We start from the raw sequence: 17,900 nt of genomic DNA on the forward strand, positions 1-17,900 counted from the left end.
AATTTGTTAGATTACTTGTTAGATATTACTGCACTGTCGGAACTAGAAGAACAAGCATTTCGCTACACTCGCAGGAACATATGCTAACCAAGTGTGTGTGACAAATAACATTTGATTTGATTTGACACACACACACTTAATTTTCTCACACACACAGAACACACACACACATTCATGCTGACTCTACACACATGCACACACACACACTCACACAAACAATCATCATATACGCTGCTGCTACTCTGTTGATCAGACACAAGCAAAGAATGTACATGTTTGACAGGAATGAACATGCAGAACCCCCCCAGGAGAAAATATATGAAGCATGAACTATGTAAAGTGACCTCTGCCTGTCCTCTCCCCTCCAAAAAGATGACAGACCGCACAATCTAGTGGGCCATGATTATGTCCTAGCTAAATTCCCAAATCTGGCCCTCCAACCGTGATGACCATCTAATCATCCCAAGCTTTCTAAGCGACTTTTTCACCCCCTCACCTCTCCCCTGCAGCTATTCCCAGGTTGTTGCTATAAATAAGAATGAGTTATCTTCTCAGTCAATTCACCTGGTAGAATAAGGGTTAAATAAGGCAATGGTGTACACCCACTTCTAAGTTTGGATTGCAGCTTGTGCCTACTGTGCAATCACCCATAAAGGGTGGCAGGTAGGCTAGCAGTTAGAGAGGGGAGCCAGCAACCGGGTTGCAAGATTGAATCTCGGATCTGACGGGAAAAATCAGTCGGGAAGTGAGCTGGCAACCGGAGGGTTACTGGTATCAAATCTTAGACGTCATTGCCTGCTGTTGTGCCCTTGAGCAAGGCACTTAACCCCCCACAACAAAAGCTCCCCGGACATCCAGTGTGGCAGCACCCCACACCTCTCCAAAAAATCTGTATGTATGTGTGGGTCGGGTAAAAAGAGCAAGTCATTTCGGTTTGGACCTTGTGTGCAATTGACCATTAAGGTTCTTCATCTTAATCTTAAAAACAATATAAACTCTAACTGAAAGCAGATGAACAAGATTTTGCAAAGTAAAGGAATACTTGTATTATTATTCCCCCTACTAGAATGTACTTTCCACTGACATTCAGCTAGTGGCATAAAGTGTTCAGTTTTAGTTTGATTTTAGTTTGTTTCTTTATATAAATAGAGCATGCAATAGCTTGTTTGTGTGTAAACTAAGGTATACCGCTTCATTTTAGCCTCAACCTTTTATAATTCATAACTTATTATCTGGTTGTTTGTGGCTGTCACACGGAGCAGAGTACAGCAGTGCAACATAGAGTCCGCTGTCACTCACCAGATTCACCTGTAACTCAACCCCTGTCCATTGGCATTACGTAACTGGTTCTTCCAGACATACAATGTAGAAACAAACAGACCCCCTTTGCCTGAACAAATATGTAATGAAGAAGACATTCTATAGCAATATTCTCTAGAACACAATCAAGTGATATTATGGCTTTTATAAGCAATGCTAAATCAGAAATGTGCAGTCAGTCTGTCAGTCCGCAGTGACATGTTCACACATAGAAGGAGCCAGGGCAAAGCAATCCGTTTAGATGAAAGCAATCAATCCGAATGCATGAATTACTATATTGGATGAAGGCAGAAGACACATTTCAGTTGAATGCATTCAGTTCTGCAACTGACTAGGTATCCCACTTTCCCTTTCCCTTACATGTGGTCTGCATCTTGATTTATGGCTGTGCACCACTGTGAGTAGAGCACTCTACTTTTCAAGCCTTGTATGAGTTTCTCAAGTCTCCCACAGTCATATTTGTCAACACTAACCCTATAAACTCCACTGTGTGGTTTCACTTGTTTCAGAGATATTAATGCTTTATAATAGACTGACTATATGAATCTGTGAGTATGGATGTCATAGCAGATACATGTTGTGCTCTCATTTCATATGACTTGAATTCAATTTGACATCTTTCCACCAAAACATGGTGTCCAGCACTAGAGTTGACTACACAAACACTCTTCATACAGTATATAACTCTGAATCTAATGCTTGAAAAACTGAGAGTTTGATAAATAGAGATAGAATGATGTAATTTTGCTGACAACTTGCATTCAAATTTCTACTATCAGCATTTCTAAAAATATTGGCAAGTATTAAACTCAGTACGAGTGAATGTCATAAATATATTCAAGATCATACTGACACATATGCTTTCTCAAGACCATAGAATTGGCCTCATGTGCAAAAGATGACAACCTATATGATAGTCAGACGTATAGGAGCATGCCAGATCAGATACATCAAGTTGAAAGACACAGAAAACAGAATGATGGTGTCAGCAAGTCAGAGCATCTTTATTGTATTCACAATGGGGTCTGTTGTTGGTGTCCCATCCAGATGTAGTAGAATATGTTGTTCTGGAGGTGTTAACCATAGAAATAGAATTACCAGAAAATAAATCCCCATTCAAGTCAATGTTCCATGATGGGTGTCTGAGGGGCTATAGCCATTCTAGAAAGTATAGGAGGACGTTATGCACATCTTAAACTAGAGTAAACCAGAGCTGGCCTAAACAAATAACACTGATAACAAGGGTAGGGATTTTTTATCTGACAAATACTTTTTATAAGTTGTAACGTTGTATTTTAGGTTGCATGAATAAAGCACTGGGGAACCGCAATATTCCACGTTCTGGCCTCACATTTCCTATAACCATTCTAGTTTATAATTATATTTCTATGTGGTTAACCCATTGCTTGCTGCAGGGCTCGCTGTGTGTGTGGGACCTTAAGAGGTGTGTTTGGTTTCACTTGAGGAGACAACCTTGCCGTCCACCATTTCCTCTGTGACGATCACCACCTTGCGTGTGGTGGAGGTAGATGAGCTGGGGCCGGAGCTGGAGGAGCTGAGGCCGGAGCTGACGCCGGAGCTAGAGGAGCTGATGTGGGAGCTGGAAGAGCTGTGTCCAGATTTCGAGGAGCTGTGAACAAGGCTGTTAGGAAGGGAAACCAATGGTTAGCATAGTTAACATCTATGATCATAATATCTATTAAAGGTCACATAGCTGTAGATTCATGTCAAAAGTAACCATGGCTCATGGTAAGGTCAACTTCAAATGAACATTGTTTTTAAAATCAAATGTTGAGGGAGACATCCAATCGCTTCTTGCCTTACCCGCTAGCCTCTCCGTCCAGCAGCCTCCTGTACTCAGCGATCTCCATCTCCAGGCGTGTCTTGATGTCCAGCAGCATCTTGTACTCCTGGCCCTGGCGTTCCATGTCGCTGCGGAGAGACATTAGCTGCTCTTCCAGACTGGTCACTTGGTTCTGGAGGCGTCCCAGCTGCATGGAGTAACGGCCTTCCGTCTCCGCCAGCGTGTTCTCCAGGGAGCCTTTCTATTGGCCGGGAGAGACAGAGATGATGGGTCAAAAAACTGTGTGAGTAGGTTTGGAATTTGGAATGTTTACTGTCATACTGAAAAGTTAGCTCTAGTGATTGAATGTGAAGGCAGGTAGAGGTTAGCTATAGTAATGTAGAGGTGCCTGGCTACAACAACTTGAGGGATAGTGTTAGAGTCCAAGTGAAAGTGTGATACTTGAGGGATGGTAGAGAATAATGAAAGAGTCAAATGTTGATTATTGATAAAAGTTGCAGAAAGTTGTGTAAGTAATGTGCCCTAAACTGTGGTTCTTGGTCAGATGTTTGTAATTAGAGCTCACCATGCTGAGCTGTGACTGCAGTTCAATTTCCAGGCCCTGCAGTGTGCGACGGATCTCCGAGATCTCTGACTTGGAGGTCTGGAGAACCTCTGTGCTGGACGCCACCTCCTTGTTCAACGTCTCTGTCTGTAAAACACAATATGTGGTCAATCGTCACAGAAACAAACCAACATTTCAGCTCATGATAGAATGTCACAATGTTACCAACTAGAAGTAAAGGAACATCTACACCATGAACATAGTTTAGGGGTTCTAGAGGTTCTACCTTGGTCTGGAACCAGGACTCCAGGTCACGCTGGTTCTTGGCACTAACGGCCTCATACTGCTCACGAATCTCAGCCATTACTCTGGTCAGGTCCTCCTGTGGTGCTGCGTCCACTTCCACGTTGATTTGTCCAGTCATCTGCGTCCTCATGGCAAGCAGCTCCTGTGGAGAAACACATAGGGGTGAGTTTAAAGGATTAAGAAGGGACTAACCTCTGCCTGATGGTAACAACTTGACCTGCCCTCTGTCTTCATTATAGATTTGAACACCATTGCGTAGTACAGATGTGCTTGAAAGCCAGCAATGGTGTTCTAGTGAAGACCCATAGCAGGTTGACATGGTCAATAGATGTAATACATTAAGGGACTGTATGGATATGTTCCATCAGCCCACACCCACCTCCTCATGGTTCTTCTTGAGATAGATGAGCTCCTCCTTCAGCCCCTCGATCTGCATCTCCAGGTCAGATCTGGCCATGGTCATCTCGTCCAGCATCCTCTTCAGCCCGGCGATGTCAGCCTCCACTGACTGACGCATGGCCAGCTCGTTCTCATACCTGAGAGATAGAGAGAGCTTAGGTCAAAGAACTGCCTGAATGTGTTCCTCTGTGAGAATAGCAGGGGGGTTATAGATTCTAGTATTCCATTAAGTTTTAGGAAAATATCAGAAAGTAACACTTCTGATATGTCTGTTGGGAGGGTGTGGTTATGGTGGAGGTGAAGGGTAATGTCATTTGGTTTCTATTTTTGTAGATTCAACACAAAATGTAATAAAAAACAGTATGAGGGTTTTTACAGATTTGGGGTTATTCCATGTGGTTAATGTAATGCACCAGCAGTGTACTGTATCTGTGGATGGTGTTGGGTGTACTTACTTGTTTCTGAAGTCGTCTGCAGCAAGCTTTGAGTTGTCGATGCTGAGATAGATGCTTCCGTTCAAGCAGGTGGCAGCCTGGATCTGAGAGGTGGAGGATGGCAAAACATTTCAGGATGGGGTATGCATGAAATTTCCCACAAATGCAGTACACACAAACAGTGATACCACACTGTAATCTCTGAGTTCTGAGTTTCAGCTGCACTGTAAATTATATCTCATAGAAGCATTACAGGGAACCTATTGTCGTTTTGATCGTAAAGCATGGCACAAAGAAACAAATCGCACCTTTCGCAATCGCCTAGGGGCTCTTAAGAGAGAGGAAGGAATAGCTTCAATGATCTGCTTTATTTTCAATGATGCAAGGAAAAATATGCATACTGTCGTTGCATCTATCTTTGGTGCAATATCTTGGTTGAATCAATTCATTTTGCATTGTCCAATATTCATTGTCATAACATTCATCATTGACTGCTTTTGCCATCTAGGAGACACGTCACGTACCTTGTCCTGAAGGTCGGCGATAATAGCGTGGAAGCCAGAGTAGTCACGAGCGCTGGGGGACGTCTTGCTCTCCAGGAACTGACGGATCTTCAGCTCCAGCTCGGCGTTGGCCGCCTCTAGCATGCGCACCTTCTCCAAGTAGGTGGACAGGCGGTCGTTCAGGTTCTGCATTGTGGCCTTCTCATTGACCGACACATTAATGTCAGCTCCACCGCCGCCACCCCCACCCCCACCCATGCCAAAACCATAACTGCCACCGCCGCCGCCCCCTCCCATGCCAAAACTAAAACCGCCACCGCCGCCGCCCCCTCCCATTCTGAAACCATATCCGCCACCACCACTACCACCACCACCTCCGCCGCCGGAACCGAACGAGGAGCTAGAGATGCGCACCCCGGAGCCTCCTGCACCTCCATACACACTGCCGGCCCTCATGGCAGTGACGCGGCCTCCTCCACCACCACCACCACCCATCGAGGAGAAGCGGGAGGAGCCCATACCCATTCCACCTCCACCTCCAGACCTCATGGACATGGTGCCACCTCCGCCTCCACCGCCGCTGCTGCTGTAGGACATGCTAGATCTGGAGAAGGACATGGCTACTGAGAGGTAGTCTGCCTGCCTGGGATGAGGAGAGATAATGTGGTGCACTGCCCAGCCACTGTTCCCTTTTTATGCTGCACAGGGCAGAATGAGGGAGGGAGGTTGGGAGTAGGACATGGGTGGGAGAGGCAGAAGGTAGGAATACAGGTAAGCATTACCTCATGTCGGGCAGGGCAGGACTCCTCCACCCACTTTGACACCCTGCGGGCAGACACTAGGATGCAGAAGGAGATGGAGGAGGATAGATAGATATGTGCTTTATGTGTGGATATTGAAAATATACTATTGCTGTGCAACTCCACCCTCCCCCTTCTTGCTCTATATATGGTGTCTGCCTGCACAAACATATAAAAGTTCACACCCTGTAAACATATGGAATTCCTCTCTCATAATAGTGTCTGGTTGAAAGCATAGACAAGCCTGCTTCTATTAGCCCCAGGTTGGTCAATCAATCAGTCAACACACACAGTTTAACTTTGACAGGTGAGCTTCTCCGTGTTTCCTGGTAATATAGATTGACACACAGAATGGCTATTTACCTGTAGCTGTTATGTTACTAAGACAACAAGTTGCAAAGAAACTTCACGGTAGAATATGATCTATCGCTTGACACCCAGACAACATTCTCCCCGAACAGACCTGTCTTTGTCTCACACACTGATGTCTTGCAAGAAAATCTCGTGTCCTTTTCCCTAAACGCAACAGTCCATTGTTCCTTTTATGCACATACTCAGTTTACCATTGTATTAAGTTTCACTCAACTTCATGCATTTTCCATCAACAATAGGAGTCTGCAGGACCGACAAAAGTATCACTATATAGCCCCCATGGGATGAGTCATTACTCCGGGCATCGTACCCCAGGAAAAGAAACCTCAGATGGGATTAAAGTACCATTCTTTTCCCTTGACACCTTGGAAGGGAACTTGGCGTCTGCAGCGTGCAAGAGCAAGCTGTCGCTTGTTTGCATATTTCCATGTAACCAGAGCATTTCTTGCAGATTTTTATCATGCTCCAGAGGTTACCATTTGAGTCTGACATTTAGTATGTGGAAAAGATGATTTGCATTTGGTTAATGCCAAAGAGCATTGCAGCATTTATGTCCTCATGTTAATGATTTGCAGTAGAATGGATTATAGTGGCATTGGCGGAGATGTTGCACTATATACAGTGTACAGTTGAAGTCGGGAAATTTACATACACCTTAGCCAAATACATTTAAACTCAGTTTTTCAAAACTCCTGACATTTAATCAGTCAGTTAGGATCACCACTTTATTTTAAGAATGTGAAATGTCAGAATAATGGTAGAGAGAATGATTTATTTCAGCTTTTATTTCTTTCATCACATTCCCAGTGGATCAGAAGTTTACATACACTCAATTAGTATTTGGAAGCATTGCCTTTAAAATGTTTAACTTGGGTCAAATGTTTCGGGTAGCCTTCCACAAGCTTCCCACAATAAGTTGGGTGAATTTTGGCCCATTCCTCCTGACAGAATACCTTGACTTTGTTGTCCTTAATTAAGCCATTTTGCCACAACGTTGGAAGTATGCTTGGGGTAATTTTCCAGCTGGTGTAACTGAGTCAGGTTTGTAGGCCTCCTTGCTCACACACGCTTTTTCAGTTCTGCCCACAAATTTTCTGTAGGATTGAGGTCAGGGCTTTGTGATGGCCACTCCAATACCTTGACTTTGTTGTCCTTAAGCCATTTTGCCACAACTTTGGAAGTATGCTTGGGGTCATTGTCCATTTGGAAGATCCCATTTGCGACCAAGCTTTAACTTCCTGACTGATGTCTTGAGGCGTTGCTTCAATATATCCACATAATTTTCCTCTTCATGATGCCATCTATTTTGTGAAGTGCACCAATCCCTCCTGCAGTAAAGCACCCCCACAACATGATGCTGCCACCCCCGTGCTTCATGGTTGGGATGGTGTTCTTCGGCTTGCAAGCCTCCCCCTTTTTCCTCCAAACATAACGATGGTCATTATGGCCAAACAGTTCTATTTTTGTTTCATCAGACCAGAGGACATTTCTCCATGTGCAGTTGCAAACCGTAGTCTGGCTTTTTTATGGCGGTTTTGGAGCAGTGGCTTCTTCCTTGCTGAGCAGCCTTTCAGGTTATGTCGATAGGACTCGTTTTACTGTGGATATAGATACTTTTGTACCTGTTTCCTCCAGCTTCTTCACAAGGTCCTTTGCTGTTGTTCTGGGATTGATTTGCACTTTTCGCACCAAAGTACATTCATCTCTAGGAGACAGAACGCATCTCCTTCCTGAGCGGTATGATGGCTGCATGGTCCCATGGTGTTTATACTTGCATACTATTGTTTGTACAGATGAAAGTGGAACCTTCAGGCGTTAGGAAATTGCTCCCAAGGATGAACCAGACCTGTGGAGGTCTACAATTGTTTTTCTGAGGTCTTGGCTGATTTCTTTTGATTTTCCCATGATGTCAAGCAAAGAGGCACTGGGTTTGAAGGTAGGCCTTGAAATACATCCCCAGGTACACCTCCAATTGACTCAAATGATGTCAATTAGCCTGTCAGAAGCTTCTAAAGCCATGACATAATTTTCTGGAATTGTCTAAGTTGTTTAAAGGCACAGTCAACTTAGTGTATGTAAACTTCTGACCCACTGGAATTGTGATACAGTGACTTATTAGTGAAACAATCTGTCTGTAAACAATTGTTGGAAAAATGACTTGTGTCATGCACAAAGTATATGTCCTAACCGACTTGCCAAAACTATAGTTTGTTAACAATACATTTGTGGAGACGTTGAAAAAAGAGTTTTAATGACTGTAGCTATTCAACTGTAGCCTATTGCCTTTAAGTCAACATGGTCTAACTAGAAAAAAAGTTAAAATGTAACCTTTGTAGGTAAAGCATAAGTAAGTAAACCATAGCTGACATATTATTAACATGTAAGTTGCAGTGACATCCCACTGGGCACACCAAGTCATTTCAACATGGACATTTGGGGGATATTTGGTTGAGATGTTGATCAATGACAATTTAACCTACATTCACCCATTCAAAAAGACAGACAAAAGTTTGTTGAATTCCAAATGTGTTATCACTATGCTTTCAACCATCCAAAACCACGACCAAATTCCAATGGAATTTAGTTGTCACTTAAATGTGTTATAACTGCACTTTCAACCATTTAGCACAAAGTTCAAATGAGAAAACAATGACAGATATTTTGTTTATCTGTACAACGGAATGTGTTATCACTGTGCTTCATCTAATTAATAGCACAACCAAATGAGCTGAATTGCAGTTGAGATTGCACTAAAAGTACATTGTGCAAGCGGGGACAGACTAGGACCAGAATTTTGCCCTGGCATTCCTGTTTTAAAGCTACGTTCCTGCAATTCTACTTGATTTAACATGACATATATTGTTGGGCTATTTCATGATAATAATTATGAAAAAAATCTAGTCCAACCCATATTTGATGTTATTCTTCCTACCAAATGTGTTGTAATTGTCACGTTCCTGACCTATTGTTCCTTTTTCTTTTATTTATTTAGTTGGTCAGGGCGTGAGTTGGGGTGGGTTGTCTATGTGTGTTTTTCTATGTTGGGGTTTTGTGTTCGGCCTGGTATGATTCTCAATCAGAGGCAGCTGTAGATCGTTTGTCCCTGATTGAGAATCATACTAAGGTAGCCGGGGTTTCACGTGTGTTTTGTGGGTGGTTGTATCTCGTGTCTGCATTCGTGCCACACGGGACTGTTTGTCGGTTGTTTCATTGTGTTCTTTTGTTTCGTGTTCAGTTTCGATTTAATAAATAATGATGGACACAAACCACTCCGCATATTGGTCTGATCCTTCTCGCCTCTCCTCCTCATCCGAGGAGGAGGATTACGACGATCGTTACAGTAATATTGTAAAAGGAGCAATTATAATCTCTTATTCAGAACACCTGGGACTATCAAAATAGCCAAAATCATTATGGTTTTTGTGCAGTTTTCAGTAAGTGAATAGCTCAATTGACGGCGACAGATTTCCCATTAAAGTAAAGTCAAAAAAAGGTTTCTGACTTGTGAAATCTCAGCCTCTGAATATCATAGATTGTTGTTATGCATCGGTTTATTGAATTTGAGGCCTATATTCAATCAGATCTTGCGTTAACTGGCAATAACAGACATCCGCACAGAAGATGTTTTGGCAGTGTTGGAGGTGGAACTGCATTGGAGCTGTCAAATCGAGGTGTAGATTACATCTCACATTCAGGGTTGGCTCTAAGCAAGATTTGGTTGGGGGCCCCACCCCCATCAAGCGGGCAAAATAGTCTTAGTGGCCCCTTCTTGACAGCGGAGAGAAACATATACGTTAAAGTACATTTTCTGCAGTTCTACACATTTTGCCATGCGAAGAGAAAATTTGGCAATTTTATTAAACATTCATGCAGTTCAACACATTTAGCCATGAGGTGAAAAGAAAAATTCAAATCTTCATAATTGGTTCAGGGGGCCCCAAAAGATGGCTTACGTCACTTATGCCTGGAGCTGGCCCTGCACATATTCCAGCGTTCGAACTTGTAAATAAGGCTGCATGGGATTTCTATTAATGGGACTCCCTGCAGCCATTGTCAATATCCGCTTTAGGTATAATGCCAAGAGCTACTTTGGTTTTGACAGCTCAAACGCAGTTCCACCTCTGGCAGCCCCAAAACAACTGCTATGGATGTTTTACTAATTTTAAGGTTGCACTGTTACAAACGTTTGTAAGAGCCTTCACTTTAGGCTATTGTATTACAAAAATATTGAATTGTGTTTGGTTTGAAGGAGATGTATCTACTGCTTATGTCATGAACCAGCTCATAGCCAGTAACAAAAAGGGAGCCAACGCAGAGATCAAGGAATATCAAAAATATATTTATTAACTAAAGTAAACTATAAACAAGTAACAATGGTGTGTGTTATCAGTAGTGTAAGTGAGTGGTTGCATGCACAGATGGTGATAATGAGGGGTGTTGAAAGGTGCCAACACAAACAAGACAAAATGCCACAACCAAAAACCAACAGTGTCTGTGTGGAGAGAGTTTCCTCGATGTACAGGGAAAGCAGCATTTATCCCTGGGCCACACCCAAGCCGAGGGGTGTCCCATTTCGCTGACGACTCCACCGGCTCCACTCACCGACATTCTATTAAGGAATACAAGAGCAAAGAGAAAGAATTCAGCAGACACATAAAACCTGGGGCCACCAAGTACCCCGGAACACCACACCAACAAAATACTGCCCTGGATAACACTGTCCCACTGCCCCAGCCAACCTCATCCTCCCCAGACCTCAGCAACCTTTGCGCACAGGAAGCATCCTTTAAGAGGAAAGAAGAAAACGAGGACAGCAGGGAAAAGAAAACAGGACAACACAAAATAAACAGTGGTCAGTCACGTGGACGACATGCATACACTAGGGGACAACACGTTTGAGAAAACGTGTGTCCACCGATCAATAGGACCAGACCCGTTCAGGAACAGGGCGCACGAGAGAGCGCGTCAGCAACGACGTTATCAGTCCCCCTGATGTGCCGCACATCGAGATGAACTGCCTGTAAAAACAAACACCATCTCATTATCCTCTGGTTAGGACACATCATAGACCTCGAAAAGGTGATAGGGTTATGGTCGGTGTAGATCACAATAGGTACCGTACTGCACTCGACATACACCTCGAAGTGTTGTAGCTTGATTTTAGCACGCTCAAAATCCTGTTTAAATTCCATTTCCTTATCGTGCTCAACACGATCATGATCGAGCTGTAACAGAAGCAGTTCTTTCTGCTGTTCAAAAGAAAGACTACTAGGGCTAACAGACGGAGCGGCCATTGTAATGACATGCGGAGACGGTTGGGGAGGTGGCGAGTCCTCGGCAGAGGCTGCCCCAATGGTATCTACAATTATACCACTCTCAATCAGATTGGCCTTCAATATCAACCTAACAATTTGTTTTGACGTTTATCACTAATTTCAACTTGGTAGAGTTCAGCGATCTTCAACAGCTGTTCTTTAGTACATACGTCTAACAGTTCCTCTGATGGAACACAAATGGACTTGTCTACGTTAGACCCCATAGTCAAAAGTAACTACTAAAAATGATCTCGCTCTTCCCCTCTTCTGAGCACACCAGCCGACAACAAGAGAAACGCCAATCACACTGGGCACCACAGGAGATGAGATATATAAGGAGCTTCCCCAAATCCTACAATAACTCAACCCTAGTCTTCGTGCGGATTCGCAGTGGGTAATTACACACAGTAGCCCTCTGGCATGGAACAACCCCCCAGCACACTGGAAAATTCCCCCCCAAGCCACAGATGTGCCCCCGGGACAACTGCTCCGTCCACGGACACCACACAAAAATAACAAACAAAATAACCATCCCCAACGTATTCCAAAGTGGAGCACGTCGCTAAGGGGAAAAGAAAGGAGATTGCTCCGGGTAGCAAATAGCACTACCCTACCCAAATCTCCCACTGAGGTACACAGCAGATTGTACTCACCTCGTACCGATATCCCAACAGCAAATAGAGCAGGAGTTTCCAGCCTGGGCAGGGGCCAGCGCAGCACTCCAACGCAGCACACAACCAACAAGTTTACCAAACAAACAAAAGGCAACCAACACTTGGCCTACCAAACATCTCAACTCAAAAAAACAAACAAAAGAGTTTATCAAAACACTAACTCCACATTCTCCCAAACAAACTACACTTACCAGTTAGCTTAGCGACACTAGTATTAAGCCTACTGGCATACTTCTCCCGTTTGACGACATCACTGGACAACCAAAATCACTGACACGTCTCTAAGGAACTATACCGAACACTTATAAGACAAGGCACTGAATACAGACCAAATCGCATCCCAATTAGCGTTAATCTATCATAATGCAACAAAATCCTATACGCCAAAATGTCTAGGAACCAACCTTATGATCCCGGAAGAGCCCCCACTTATCACGAACCGGCTCGCAACCCATAACAAAAAGGGAGCCAAGGCAGAGGTCAAGGAATAACAAAAACATATTTATTAACTAAAGTAAACTATAAATGTAACAATGGTGTGTGAGGTCAGTAATGTAAGTGAGTGGTAGCGTGCATAGATGGTGATATTGAGGGGTTTGAGAGGTGCCAAAACCAACAAGCCACAAAATGACACAACCAAAAACCAACAGTGTCTGTGTAGAGAGTCTCCTCAATGTAGGGGGGAAAGGTATATTTATCTCCAGGACACACACGAGCCCAGGTGTGTCCAATTTTGCTGACGACTCTACAGGCTCCGCCCAGTGGGAGGGTCTTCACACTTAGCTAGTTTCATTTGTGCCACTGTCTCAATCCTATAGATTTTGGTTGAGATGGAGAAGTAAATCCAACATGCTTGTTGTCGACAAGTTATTAGGCTATTTACTGTAGTGCAAAAGTGATACTGAATTAAATTTGGCCAGTGCAACCAAATATCAACATTTGAAGGAGAGCTGTTCCAAATGGCTTAGTCTTATTCTTTTGGTTGAGATGGAGATGTGAATCCAACACATTCATTATTAAGTTGTCGACAAACTGGAATTAAAAGCTTGAAACCCTAGGCCTATATGTATTATCAATTACATTTTTATTCTGAGTTAAATTTAAATAATAGCTGTTGATGACTTTTCGCAAATGCTATAGGCCTAAATAGCAACGTTGATGAAATCAAATCAAAGTGTATTTGTCACGTGCGCCGAATACATATTACATTAATAAAGTATGGTTAAGTTTTATTTGCTCTGTTAAATCTACCCTTTGGAATGACTTTGATAGCAACAGTGAATCTATCTAGTTTTTAATAATTTTTCCCCCGTGATCTCCAATTGGTAGCTACGATCTTGTCTCATCGCTGCAACTCCCAAACGGACTCCGGAGAGGCGAAGGTCGAGAGCCATGCATCCTCCGAAACACAACCCTGCCAAGCCGCACTGCTTCTTGACACACTGCTCGCTTAACCGGGAAGACAGCCACACCAATGTGTCGGAGGAAACACCATCCAACTGACAATCGAAATCAGCTTGCAGGCGCCCAGCCCACCACAAGGAGTTGCTAGAGCACGATGGGACAAGGATATCCCGGCCGGCCAAACCCTCCCCTAACCCGGACAACACTGGGCTAATTGTGCGTCGCCCCATGGGTCTCCTGGTCACGGCCGGCTGTGACACAGCCTGGGATCTAACCCCAGGCTGCAGTGACGCCTCAACACTGCATGCAGTGTCTTAGACAGCTGCGCCACTCGGGAGGCCAAATCTAAAAATAAAAGTAACACATAATTAAACAGCAGCAGTAAAATAACAATAGCAATATGTACAAGTAGGTAGAGTTAAAGTGACCATGCATAGATAATAAACAGAGAGTAGATGCAGCGTAAAAGAGGGGTCTGGGTAGCCCTTTGATTAGCTGTTCAGGAGTCTTATGGTTTGGTGTAGAAGCTGCTAAGATGGACCTAGAGCACCTCTGGACCTACAGCACCTCTGCCGTGCTTTAGCAGAGAGAACAGTCTGTGACTAGGGAGGCTGGAGTCTTAACAATTTTTAGGGCCTTCCTCTGACACCACCTGGCATAGAGGTCCTGGATGGCAGGAAGCTTGGCCCCAGTGATGTACTGGGCCGTACGCACTACTCTCTGTAGTGCCGTGCAGTCGGAGACCGAGCAGTTGTCATACCAGGCAGTGATACAACCAGTCAGGATGCTCTCAATGGTGCAGCTGTTGAACCTTTTGAGGATCTGAGGGGGAAAAGATTTTGTGGTTCCCTCTTCACGATTGTCTTAGTGTGTTTGGACCATGATAGTTTGTTGGTGATGTGGACACCAAGGATCTTGAAGCTCTCAACCTGCTCCACCACAACTCGGTCGATGAGAATTGGGGAGTGCTCGGTACTCCTTTTCCTGTTGCACAGCCATACTACACTGTTATCCCTCCATTCCCCACGTTCTTTCCTACCCAAACATGGAGGTGTAAAATTATGCGAGGAGTGTTTTTTTTACCTCTGGTCACAAAAGTTGAAGTTTGCATTAGTCAAACATTTCTATATCTGAAACATCTCCTAAACTCTCCTGGTTTGTGTCATGCATATGTGTATCTCTCAACTATATCGAATAACATGTGCTATGACATGGCAGTGTGCAATGTACTCTCATGACTATACCTGCACTCTGCAGACTTTTACAAACACTCAGAAACCGGCATCTGGGTGCTGGCTGGGGATCTGGGATTGTGGGAGGTGGGAGGGGAAGAGAATTAATAACTAGTATAATCCCAGAAACCTGTATCTGGGTTGGTTCGTTCCATCAACACGTCTCCTTCTCCACTAGGGGCGATAAAGTCCTAGGCGACTGTTACTCTATCCACAAGCAAGCATACAAGGACCTTCCACGTCCCCCCTTTGGAAAATCAGATCATCACTCTATACTCCTGCTTCCTATCTACAAGGTCAACCAGGAAGTATCTGTGACACGCTATGCTACAGGACTGCTTTGCTAGCACTGACTGAAATATGTTCCGGTACTCCGCTGATAGCATCAACAAGCTAACCACCTCCATCAATGGCTTCATTAGGAAATACATCAGCGACGTTGTCCCCACAGTGAAGGTTCACTGCTTCCCCAATCAAAAGCCCTGGTTTAACACAGAGGTTGGCGCTAAGCTAAAGGACAGGTTTACCGCACAAAGGGCTATCGCAGCCAACACCGAGGCTACGGCTGAGGACACAAAGTCCCTTTACGATCTCCACCGAGCCATCAAACAAGCAAAAGGACAGTATAGGAACAAGCTGGAATCCTATTACATAGACTCCGCCGCCCACCGCATGTGGCAGGGGCTATAGTCCATTATGGATTACAAAGGAAGGCCCAGCCATGATCTGCCCAATGATACCTCTCTACCAGAAGAACTCAATTAATTTAATGCACGCTTCGACAAAAACAGCACAGAGCCGTGAATGAGGGCCACCGCAGAGCCGGAGGACTGGCGGATCTCGCTAATCAGGTAAACACTCACAAGGCCGTGATGCCGGACAGCATTCCAGGGCACGTTCTCAGAGCTTGTGCAGAACAGCCGTTTACAACCTCTCCTTGTCTCAGTCTTTAATCCCAACATGTCTCAAGCTGACCACCATCATTCCTGTTCCCACGAACTCTAAGACTATCTGCCACAATGACCACCGCCCTGTAGGACTCACATCTGTAATCATGAAGTGTTTTGAAAGGCTGGTTATGGCACACATCAACTCTATTATTCCAGACACCCTAGAACCTAGACCCACTCCAATTTGCATTCTGCCCTAACAGATTCATAGACGACGCAATCTCAATTGCACTCCACATTGATTTCACCCACCTAGATAAGAGTAATACCTATGTGAGAATGCTGTTCATTGACTACAGCTCAGCGTTCAACACCATAGTCCCCTCCAAGCCCACGAGGAACCTGTGACTGAACACCTCCTTCTGCAACTGGATCCTGGATTTCCTGATAGGCCGACCCAAGGTGGTGAGGGTAGGCAACATAGCCTCAGCCACACTGATCCTCAACACGGGGGCCCAACTGGGGGGTGTGCTTAGTCCCCTCTTGTCCTCCCTGTTCATCCATGACTGTGTGGCCACGCACGACTCCGGCACCCTCATCAAGTTTGCTGACGACACAATGGTGGTAGGCCTGATCACCGGTGAGTATAACACCGCCTACAGGGTGGAGGTTAATGATCTGACAGTGTGGTGCCAGGACAACAACCTCTCCCTCAACATCAGTAAGACCAAGGAGCTGATCATGGACTACATGAAACAGGGGGGTGAGCAATCCCTCATCCACATCGACGGGGATGTAGTGAAGTGGGTCAAAAGCTTCAAGTTGCTTTGTGTATAAATCAATAAGGACTTAAAATGGCCCACGGCCGTGAAGAAGGCATGAAAGCGCGTCTTCCTCCTCAGGAGGTTGAAAAGATTTGGCATGGGCCCTCAAATCCTCAAAAAGTTATATAGCTGCACCATTGAGAGCATCATGACTGGCTGCATCACTGCTTGGTATGGCAACTGCACCACCCTCGATCGCATGGTGCTACAGAGGGTGGGGCGGACAGCCCAGTACATCCCTGGAGCCGAGCTCCCTACCATCCATGACTTCTATATCAGGCGGTGTGAAAGGAAGGCCCGGAAAATTGTTGAAGACTCCAGCCACCCAAGCCATAAACTGTTCTCTCTGCTTCCGTGCGGCAAGCCTTACCAGTACGTGACACCAACAGGCTCCTGAACAGCTTCTATCCCCAGCCATAAAACTGCTAAATAGCTCATCTCAGTTACCCAGAGGTTTCTCGTGAAAGTTTCCAATTCCTGTTTTACTTTTGGAGAGATTATAATTACCTCCGTGCCAAGGAAGGAAGCGAAGTCTCCTCCCTTGCAAATGGAAACTCTCGGCCAAAGCCCTCCCTATCGCTAATTTCACAAGTGTTTATCATGGCTAAAAAGAAGAAAAAAATTATATAGCCAAGTTTGACTTTGTGGCTGTGGAATCTAGTGGAAGCCATTTATCATCTGCACACAGGCTTGAAAATCACTGCACCAGTTTACACACCGCCTTCGCCCCAATTCTGATTCATCCAAATAATCAATGATGAAAACGGAAAACCAGGAACCACTGCCACTCGTAATCACATTATTCTACGTGAGCCTTGACAGATTCTTGCCGTTTCATCTGTCCACGAAAATCTGTCCATGAGATTTTACTAAAAAGCTAACAATCACTACACAGACAATCTGCATTACCCTTTGTATGTATTCTTTTTTTAATTTCTGCACGGACTCTACACACTCAAACACACTCACATCAATACTCCAACAAACACACACGCACACACCCACACACACACACACACACTTAATTTTATCACACACACAGAACACACACACACATTCATGCTGACTCTACACACATG

At 44.5% G+C, this 17,900-nt stretch overlaps 1 protein-coding gene across 5 annotated transcripts; it reads right to left on the reverse strand.

Moving 5' to 3' along the window:
* Positions 1-2,578: 2,578 nt before the first annotated feature.
* LOC120027540 (keratin, type I cytoskeletal 13-like) lies at positions 2,579-5,928 on the reverse strand. Of its 5 annotated transcripts, none has more exons than XM_038972542.1 (7): positions 5,332-5,928; positions 4,829-4,911; positions 4,354-4,510; positions 3,955-4,116; positions 3,690-3,815; positions 3,145-3,365; positions 2,579-2,854 (listed from the first exon to the last, which is right to left on the reverse strand). In XM_038972542.1, exons 1-7 carry the CDS (start codon positions 5,926-5,928, stop codon positions 2,758-2,760), a joined length of 1,443 nt encoding a protein of 480 aa, XP_038828470.1. In that variant the 3' UTR covers positions 2,579-2,757. The 5 variants fall into 5 exon arrangements, with proteins under 5 accessions (XP_038828470.1, XP_038828462.1, XP_038828476.1 ...); XM_038972534.1 differs by having other exon boundaries at positions 2,579-2,962; XM_038972548.1 differs by having other exon boundaries at positions 2,579-2,899; positions 5,332-5,829.
* Positions 5,929-17,900: the final 11,972 nt, after the last annotated feature.

The sequence above is a fragment of the Salvelinus namaycush genome, chromosome 2 (genome assembly GCF_016432855.1).
Source record: "Salvelinus namaycush isolate Seneca chromosome 2, SaNama_1.0, whole genome shotgun sequence".
In the NCBI taxonomy this organism is placed as follows: domain Eukaryota; kingdom Metazoa; phylum Chordata; class Actinopteri; order Salmoniformes; family Salmonidae; genus Salvelinus; species Salvelinus namaycush.